This window comes from Lycorma delicatula, chromosome 1 (genome assembly GCF_047948215.1).
Source record: "Lycorma delicatula isolate Av1 chromosome 1, ASM4794821v1, whole genome shotgun sequence".
Lineage (NCBI taxonomy): Eukaryota > Metazoa > Arthropoda > Insecta > Hemiptera > Fulgoridae > Lycorma > Lycorma delicatula.
In genome coordinates, this window is record NC_134455.1 from 243,766,564 (window position 1) to 243,776,831 (window position 10,268).

A 10,268-nucleotide genomic window follows, 5' to 3' on the forward strand; every position below is an offset into this window, starting at 1 on the left:
TTATAATCATATAACGCCATAATTAATCAACATCTTCATTTCCATATAAATAAATGATAATAAACAGAAATTAACAAAAAAAATCAAATAAACTAACATTTAAAATTAAAAAAAAAAAAATCCAAATAAATTAGTTATAAATTAAAAATTATTTATAATACTAGTTATTTAGTTTTAATTCACAAAACAAAACACTCAGGAGATAATATATTTTTTAAAGTGTTTTATTTCAGTTAAGTCTTCCCTCCTGAATAAAATTCGTTTTTTTCCCCTTTTGATATAATTATACAAATTTTACTTATCTTATCAAGTAGAAAATTAATTGTAGTTTTAAAACTTAATAAAAGACTTCTTCCTTCTTAAAGCAGTAACGAAAAAACAGTACTTCTGCACACTTGTTGCATCATCGTATTTGTACTTTAATAAATGGTGTTAAAGGTTTACAGCTGTATAATTGAAAGAAAATAATCTTTTTCAGTAAATGAAGTCGAGAAAAAAATTTAGTAAATACTTATTAAGCATTTAAAATAGGGAATTTAAAAAAAGAGAACAAAATTATTTATTTAGTTCTTAGTGAAGTTTTTTAAATATTTTCAAATTTGTTGTATAATTTTAATTTTTAAATTTACTTTATTTTACATCTGTCACCTTTACACTTGTTGGCATTTAATAGATGTACAAAATACATCATGCAAACAAAAAAGTCTCTCCTAAGAAATAAAAGAGGGAAATCTGCTTCTTAATACAAATGATAAGTCAGAAAAACGACGTACAGAAACTGTAGCGAAAGATTGCCTACGACACGCTAGAATACAGGAATTTATACAGAATATAACTAGAAATCATTTTGAATGTATAACACAAATACTCTTAAGTATTGGAGTATGGCAAAATCCAATAATAAAAGAAAGAATAACAATATTTTCACATTTCCTATGTATACAATTTTTTTTCCCCACATTATATATATATATTACTAGCATTTATATTACATAGCATGTATACTAGTTTCCCCGTCACGGCTTCAGCCGCAATATTTTTTAATAGCAAATTTATTTATTCCATACCCCGCCGGGGTATGTAACTTAAATGTATGAATGCTAGCACCCCCCATCCCGGCTTCGCCCGACATATATGATTACTTACATTTCCCGCAATGGTCAGGGGATATTTAGCAGGTCAGGCCTTGCTTTGCTCGCCCTTCCCGTCGAGCCAGGGGCCTCTGCCCTCTGGACCCTCCTGTGCTCATTCAACTCAAGCTTGTGAGAATATTACGATAAATAAAAATGAAAGCCTCTTCAATTTATAAAAAAAATCAGTGTATTAAAATCTATTTAGGGATGTGGGATGTAGAGGGTATACTGAAATGAAACGGCTAGCACTAGATAGGGAATCTTGGAGAGCTGCATCAAACCAGTCAAATGACTGAAGACAAAAAAAAAAATCTATTTCTTCAGAGCAACAGTTTTGTCAGTTCAGGACCCAAAACTTAAATGATTTTCAACGGTTACAAAAACAACTTTCACATTTTGTTGCCTTGTAAGTTTTAGCACACTCATCCACATTTGCAAACATTTCTAGGTTTATTGCTTCAAATTTCTGCTCCACAATTCCAGTTTTCTATAAAAAAAATTATTAGCTTTATCACTGGTATCCAACATATGTGTATTTGCTCCTTGGAGTTGAAGATTCAAGGTATTTAATTTCTTGAATATGTCGACCAAGTTACACAATTCTATCACAAATAAACCATCTCAATAGTTCTCGGCCGATATTGTCCGATATTATGGACATGAGACAGAGAGCAATAGAGGCACTGATTCTGGTTTTGTCAATGCAGCGGGTCGGTGTGGCCGAATGTCAATAAATTTACTTATTCTTGATAGTTTGTAAGGTTTGTAATTAAGGTATTAAGGTCATAGTGCAGCTTTAGCGTCAAAATAGTTTATTATTGTATACATTAGATGGGGGATGCGATGAAAATTATGATTGAAAATTAGGTCGTAAATACTGAAAGGTTGAGAAACACTGGTCTGTTTAATTGATTGTATACGAATGTAAAAATCTACTTGTATCTGCCAGTAGCTTTTCTTTACGGTCTTTTATTTTGTTAATACTCCATAGGGAAATTTAATTTATATTTTATAAAATAATAATACAATAAATGATTTTATTTGTTTATATTTAAGTCTTGTCATTTTTATCTGTGTTGCAGTTGTTACTCTACCTTATAAGTGGGAAAGTAAGACTTCGAAAATGGTTATTCATAACGTTATCTCATACAAAATATTAACCATGAAACAATACATTTTTAAAATATCATATTCATTTAGTCGGTTCTTGTTGATTTTTTTACCCTTTTTTAAATTTGTTCTGATATCCAAACTTTTATTTTTATTTTATTAAATATCAGTAAATTTGTAACCTTTTCTGCCACCAAAGATTAATTTATCATTTACCTACGGATACATGATAATTTGTACTAAACAGTTCTCTAATTTATTTAAATAAAAAATAAAATGTACCTAATATTAAACATATAAAACAGTTCCACTTCCAGAGATTTTGAATTACTTCTCAATTTTTATCAAATATTTATATATTTAACCTTGATATACTACTGCTTATTACTTCAGCAAAACTGGATTTACATCCATTCAGTATCTTTTATCATTTAAGTTCATTTTTATACATAAACTGCATTATTTCATTTATTCGTTTTTGCTACGAATGCAGTGACTTTTGTTTTACTTGCTTAAACATTGATATTAATTTATTTTCTTCGTACTTTTGTTCATCTTTACTACTTTTAAAAGACTACTAGTTAATTCAGGCCGTAATTCTATTCGATTAACTAGAAATTTTTTTTTACTCTTTTATCTCTTAAAAGACAACATCTTCTCATTCTAAGTTTTATAATCTTAATCTTTTAAGCAAATGAACAATTGTAAGAGTAATACTTAAGTTTTAAAATGATTCATATTTGATTCGGTTTATAATTTTTCTGTAAAAAGAAAAATATTTTTCAATTTTAAGAAATATTAAGTAGTACAGTTACCTTAAAATGTCTAAATATTTACTGTGTTTTAATTATATATTCTAAATAAGTATTACATATTGTATTTGTTTAAATTCTAATCTAAAGATTTTTCATTGTTCTAAAACGTACGGTAAATTTATTACTCATTTTAATCAGCATTAGAATCATCAGAAAAAAATATCGTGGACACCACATAACTTCCTTATACGCCTGTTAAATTACATACACACATTTTTTTTTTTAATTAAAATTACATAAAATTTTATTTCATTAATAAATTCTGATATTTTTTCATATTTTTTTTTTTATTGTTACATTAAATTACTATTCATCGTAATTTTTTTTCAATCTGAGGTTAATAATCATTAATAAATTAATATATTTAAATTAAAAAAAGGGAGATGAAGTCTGATTCGAACCGAATCAGACTTCCCCTTGTCATATCCATATATTTCATTAATTAAAATTTTATTTGGCTATAACTTTGGAATCAATGAAAGTAAATACCACTTGATATATCGTTGAAAAGCTCTTAATGAGGGCTTATTTCTGCAGTTACGAAAAAGTCCAGTATTCAATTTTTGGAGATTTTGGGCTTTTTTGGTTCAGTCAATTGCAATCAAAAGGGGAGGTGCAAAACTAGATGTTACAGTAGTCCTATATCCAAAATTTCAACATCCTACGGCTAATCGTTTTTGAGTTATGAGAGATACGTACATACGTGCAGACGTCATGTCGAAACTAATCAAAATGGATTTAAGGATGGTGAAAATGGATATTACTGTTGAAATCTGAAAACCGACATTTTTTGCGATCACAATACGTCTTTTACTTCATACAAGGAAGTAAAACTGATTATTATTTATTAATTATTTCTCCTAATACTTCATGTCCAAATTATTTGTGGAGATCTTAAAGAAACAAAAGTAAACGCAAAACATAGCTTAGAATCTACTTATTAGGAAATTCGAATTTGCTCGATTTATATTTCAGGTTTGTTCTGTTAAAAAAAGTTTAATATCTATTATAAGTGACGGTGAAGAAAGTAATATGCCTGACATTCTATGGAATCCTCAGATTTAATTGTAAAAAAAAATATATTAAAACTTTTCAAATATAAACCTTTTTTTTCCACATAAATAATACTGTTTCTACATTTGCAAAACGTCATTATTCAAACGTTAGATTTGTCAAAAATTTAATTAGTTTTCGCTTCAAAAAAGAAAATTATTTCATTTTTATCTGTAAATGTTATAAAATATTTAAACTTTTAAAAGTCAAACTTCGCTTTCATAATGTTTAAATATTAAATTCTATCATATTTCATTAATACTGAAATATTTTGGTTAAATTATAAAAAAATATATATAATACTATACATGCAAATAAGTTTTTATGTAATCAACATAACCACTGGTTTTCAAAGTTTTTTGGCCCGAAGCGCATTTATTATTTTTATAAAATTTAGTGGTGTACTGCTTCTGTAAATCCCAAACATTAGTTTCAACTGAAATTATAAAAAAAGTAACAACTTTTATAAAATGAAAAATGTTATTAATAAAATTCAATAAGTTTTAACCACAAAAATTAAATATATGGTACAATAAATATTTTTTAAACAAGATTAATAGGACAAATACTTTTTTTTAATGTTTTGAAATGTACTACCATGTGATTAAAACAAGAAATTAAAAAAAAAAGAATATTTATTCTATTTGTGGTGGATGCTAAACGGAAATTTAATTAATAGTGTTGCCTATACTTGCACATAATACAGCATTTATTAAATTACATTTATCAGTCAAAGCTACTAAAAATGGTATAATAGATTTAAAACAAAATTAATTAAATTTACGGATGATAGTTTCCGCAAGTATGGCAATTTGTAAGGTAGTTTAGTCTATCCTGGAAACACCTTACGTTGTCCTACTGAGCAATTTTCTTAAGATTTTAAGCTTAAAAAAATATTTTTGATAAATTTGTAAATCTCTAACTCTTCTTGGACTTAGAAATAAACCAAAATTTACTTCTGAACCTTAATTTTTCGGCATATTGTTTTCCCATAGATGTAATAGGAACGACCAACAATATAAAAACCGAAGTTTACGGTTAATAATGCGTGTTATTTCTTGTCTGTACCTTCTTATATCTCAAATAAATCGCACAACCTTCACTCTTTAACCATGAAAAGTAGCTATTAGAAATTATATTGTTTGTTTTATACATCAACATTAACATTGTTAATAGTAATATTGCTATTTAGATTTGTAGTAGTTGTTTTATGTGTACAAAAGTTTTGATTTGTTTGAATTTTGCCATTCAGAAGTACGAGAGAATAAAATTACTATTTTATATTTGTTTTTCATTTATTTTACGATAATTGTAGCTTATAGAGTTAATTTTTTTTACAATTACGGAATGTTAGAAATTGCATTTATCAATTGTCTTTCGTATTTTATATAAAATTTTATAATGCTCATCGTTTGTTTAATAAAAGTGTTTGTTGCTTTTTGGGGCATGGATAAGAAAGAACTCGATATAGAACAAAACTGCTAATCGTTTGCACGAAATATAGTTTACTCTTGTTCAATAAAATAATTTTATTAAATATATTTTTTAGCATTATACTTTTGAATGTTGAAGGTCAATCGTTTGGCTTAATAATGAGATTATAGAACGATTTACTTTCTCTATTTTCTTATTTCTTCCTTACAACAGTAGACTCTAAAGTTTTAGATTATGTACGATATTATCTACATGATGATTAAGACAATTTCGCGGATCCATAACTTTCCAGAAAAAATATTTTAGTGTAAAGTAATTCAGTTTAAATATTCATCTACAAACATCGGGTTAGTTCTTTCCTATAAAAAAATCTATCAACAGAAAAGACAATTACTTTACCTTTAATTATTATTTTTATAAAATGTTATATTAAAATTGTATGTTTTATAAAAAAAATAACTAAAGATTTTATTCATTTTAATAAACGTGATGGTTAAATTTAATTTACCTTAGTTATCAATTGATTCAGTATTTTTTTTTTTTTTTTTTTTTTATAAATCTTAAGTAATCTACTTTCTTTGGATTAAGCACAATTTGATCAACCACTGATGATAGATATAAAGTTTATTACATATTTATATGTGCTTATTATTGTTTATTTAGACGTGTCCCTATTGTGTTTATTATGAAAAAAATGAACTACATAGTTAAACTTTTGTTATTTTTATAATTAATCAATATACTTTTTTTTGTAGGATTATAATGATGAAATAAGGCAGGAACAGATGTGGGAAATGCATGTGATCAATTCCGGTGGGAAACAACAGGGACAACAATTACAGCAACAACAATCAGGCCAAGTTGCCACGTCACAATCAGCGGGAGATGCTGGGGCTTTGAGTGAGTGTTCTGAGGCCCCGAGTTCTGCACACTCCAGCCACGGTTCACTCTCACCTCCAACACAACCTCCAGTGTCACCCCCTCATCCTGCACTGAGGGACATTACACCACCAGGTAGCCATTTAACCTTTTCTTTGTATTTTAAATTATGTTTTTGATGCGATTTTTTGTTTATTTAGTTACGTATTTAAGACACACTAACACGATCTATTTTTATTTTTATTTTTATTTCGGATACAAAGAGAAGTAACTGCTTATAATTTTTTTTCTAATTATTCAAATAATCTTTCTTTCTTCGCTACAAGATTAAGTTACACACAAATTTCATCATCTACAAGTTCCATTAAATTTTTAATAAATTTGATATATCAGGGCTTTTATTAATTACTCTTAAGAGGTGTAGTTTACTCTTGGTAATGAGTTTAATGTTATTACATGGAAAGTGACTACACCGAAATACGACAATTGGTTTTTACCATGCAATATTGTCATGTTCAATTTTATGTCAGTAAATAAGGCACATGAAAACAGTGAATAAAATAAATGAATAAAAGCTAATAAAATTATATTCTTGTAATCTTTTTTTCAACTTCTGACCATGTGAATTTTCTAAAAAATGTTAGAAATGTAGAAAAGTGTGGTATACATACTAATACAGTATTATTAAACTCGTAATTCTCACGATTTTTCTCTGCTATAAAATGTTTCTTTATTAAATAGACGCTGACAATTCATAAATCAATCCAAAATTAATTTTGTTGACGTATGACTGTAAGAAATTAGTTACATAAGAAAACCTTATAAAAGTTATATGATTTGTTCTATTGTAAATTTAACCTTATAAAGTTCATAAGCCTAAAATTGGTTCACTAATTAGAGTGGCTAAGCAAACATTTTCTTTTACACCAGGTCGCGTAGTCAAATGAAGGAATCCGTCTTAAAATCCATAAAAAGCAATCTCAAGAACTGACTTTTAGTTTTTAATAATTTGTTTTGATTTGACATGGAAGTTGCCTTCCATGTTTCTTTTTTCCAGTTATTGAATTTATTTTCTTTATTTTTTTAAATTTATTTAAAAAGTTGCAGCCTTGTATATTCTGTTCTCCCATTTGTTTTATTATATCTTATACTAAATTGTAAAGATATTTTAACTGACAAGTAAATTCTCAAGTATCCAAAAATGTCAAAGCAATTATTTTAACCGTGAGTAACATACAACTTAATGAATAAAGAAAAAAAAAATATATATATAAATGTTACTACACTTAATATATCGACCCACTGGTAGGCATATCCACAGAATTAAAGAAAAAAAATTAGCAGTAATTATAAAACTTTTTCAAAATTTTATTTTATTTAATACATATGAATCAAAATTAACTAACAATTTTTAATAAAATTGGGCTACAATCCTTCAACTATTAGATAAGAAAATTGTAATATTTTTTAGGACGCAATGCTTTTTATTTCTTATTTTTAAACTTCTTTTCTAACTAAAATTCTTTATTATATACAATAATTTTCATTCTATTTTGAAAAGTATAGTGACATTTTTTCTCAATTTGCATAGTTTTCTCTCCGTATTTAAAATATCAGATTATGAAATTTTCCAAACTTCTTAAAAGCAAAGTGAAATTAAACTAAAAAAATATTTATATGTAAATAAATGAAATACAACCTTACCAACAATTCGTTCACAGTCTCTTTTTTAGTACTTTCAGTCATTCGACCGTCGTCAGGAAAAGTTGTTCTTCAATTTAATCATTACAATTAAATTATGTAAAAAGTAAATTAAAAATCACAACTGGTCGTCATAGTATAAAGTTGGTCATGTCTGTTATGCAAGAAGGTCGCAGTTGTTAATAACAACAAATAATAGTTGCGATAACATAATTTAGTTTTAATGATTAAATTGAAGAACAACTTTTCCTGAGGATGGTCAAGTGACTGAAAGTACTAGAAAAGAGACTGCGGATGAATTCTTGGTAAGGTTGTAAATCATTTATTTCATTTATTTATATATAAATAATATTATATACCAACAAATGTGCTATGTTTAAAAAACTTAACTTAAAAAAGTACTAATTGAATTTTCATTGATAATGTGTTTTTTATATAGAAAGTTTTAATATTATCATATGACTATTACAGTAAATATGATTTAAAATATAATTTTCTTCTCATTGTGAAAAGAAATTTGCGGTTTACATCTCTGTTGTACGGACTAAAGGATGACGCATAAATGGTAAAAGAAATAATAAAACATTATAATTATTTTACGTAAATGCATACATAAATACTGTTATGTTAATTAACAATGATAGTAATTCTAATTATTAATTTTTAAAGTTTAATAATAAATTTAATAATAAAAGTTAACAATTTTATTATTAAACTTTAAAGTTTAATAATAAAAAATTATAGTAAACTGTCTATAAAAGCTGAGCGAACAGCAATTCTGAAATCAATTTCATTGAAAACACTGTTATAAAGTTTGTACTATTATTGTTTATAATTTAAACCTAGAATAAATTTAATTAAATTTAATCCTAGAAATTTAACTATCAATCTATCTTTAATTATATTTTATATCCCATTTAAACGAAAGAAAATATAATACAAATTCCGTGTTTATATGAACTATTTAGGTCAATAGTAATTATTTAAATTCTATTTTATACTTTTAAATATTAACTGCATCATAAAATTAAAAATTCATTACTTGATCTCAAATCCAACAAAAGGGAATTTTCATCCCAAAATATAAATTTAATTAACTTTCGTTCCAAAATTAATCTATAATATTTTATTTATTTTTTTTTAGCATTTATTTCTCGTTGTAAAAATGCAGAATATTAATCAAATTTTAATTAAATATTGAAATAATGTAATCTTGATAATATTTTTAATTTAAGCAATATATGTCGCTGGATTTGTAAGATTCAGTAGAAGTCCTATTTTAAAAGCTTTACTTTAAAAATTCCACCCTGATGAATTTATCTTAAAGACCTATATACTTCGTATACTTAAAAGAGATTTAATCAAAATAAGACCCAATTAATTATAATAAAAGTACAACTTATTGACAAAATGCTTCTTCTATGCAATTACTAGATCTTAACCTTCTATTAAGTAATGAATATAAATTTAAAGATTGTTTTATAAATATGTTTTTACAGCTGTTATTCAATTTAAAAAAAAGTGTGTTGTAACATTTTATAGAAGATAATTATTTTGGGATTTTAAGAAATTAGTTTGACTAACTGATCAGAGAGTGATCTATTAGCCGTTTTCTCATCAATTAATCGGTTTTTTTTTATTTTTATTTATACTACTAGGTGAAAAATATTATTATTTTTTTTAATTTGTTCATTTTTTTCAATTTATAACTGCATCTTATTTATTTTTAAATTCATAGGACCAGGAACCACAGGAAGAAAGAGACCACTTATTCCAGGAACCAGACCGACAATGTCACCTACCAAAAGGACAGTTCTCAGCATTCTAGCGCGAGCGCGAGCAGCTCAAGCAAAAGAACTTGGAGTCACACCACCGTATCCGCATATAACGAACGGGTAAGTTGTATAAAATAAATAGCAGTACAGTTTCTTAAATAATTAATTTTTTTTGTTTATTTATTCACTGCCGCACTGTGATAAATATATTTATACTATTTCTTTCTGACTTTTATTGCGGTAGATGTACCTACATCTACCGCATTTCAATGGTAGGTACCATTGAAATATGTTTTAAAATGACTACCTTTAGATATAATTGCCTCTGTATATTTACAACTTAGACCTTTGACTTGTCCCTATGTTAT

At 26.2% G+C, this 10,268-nt stretch overlaps 1 protein-coding gene across 1 annotated transcript in view; it reads left to right on the plus strand.

Moving 5' to 3' along the window:
* LOC142317792 (KH domain-containing, RNA-binding, signal transduction-associated protein 2-like) overlaps window positions 1–10,024 on the plus strand; it is a 322,082-nt gene extending 312,058 nt beyond the window's left edge. The window contains exons 5-6 of the mRNA XM_075354341.1: window positions 6,301–6,559; window positions 9,864–10,024. Coding sequence (XP_075210456.1) covers window positions 6,301–6,559; window positions 9,864–10,024 — 420 coding nt within the window. The remainder of the gene's footprint in view (window positions 1–6,300; window positions 6,560–9,863) is intronic.
* The last annotated feature ends 244 nt before the right edge of the window (window positions 10,025–10,268 follow it).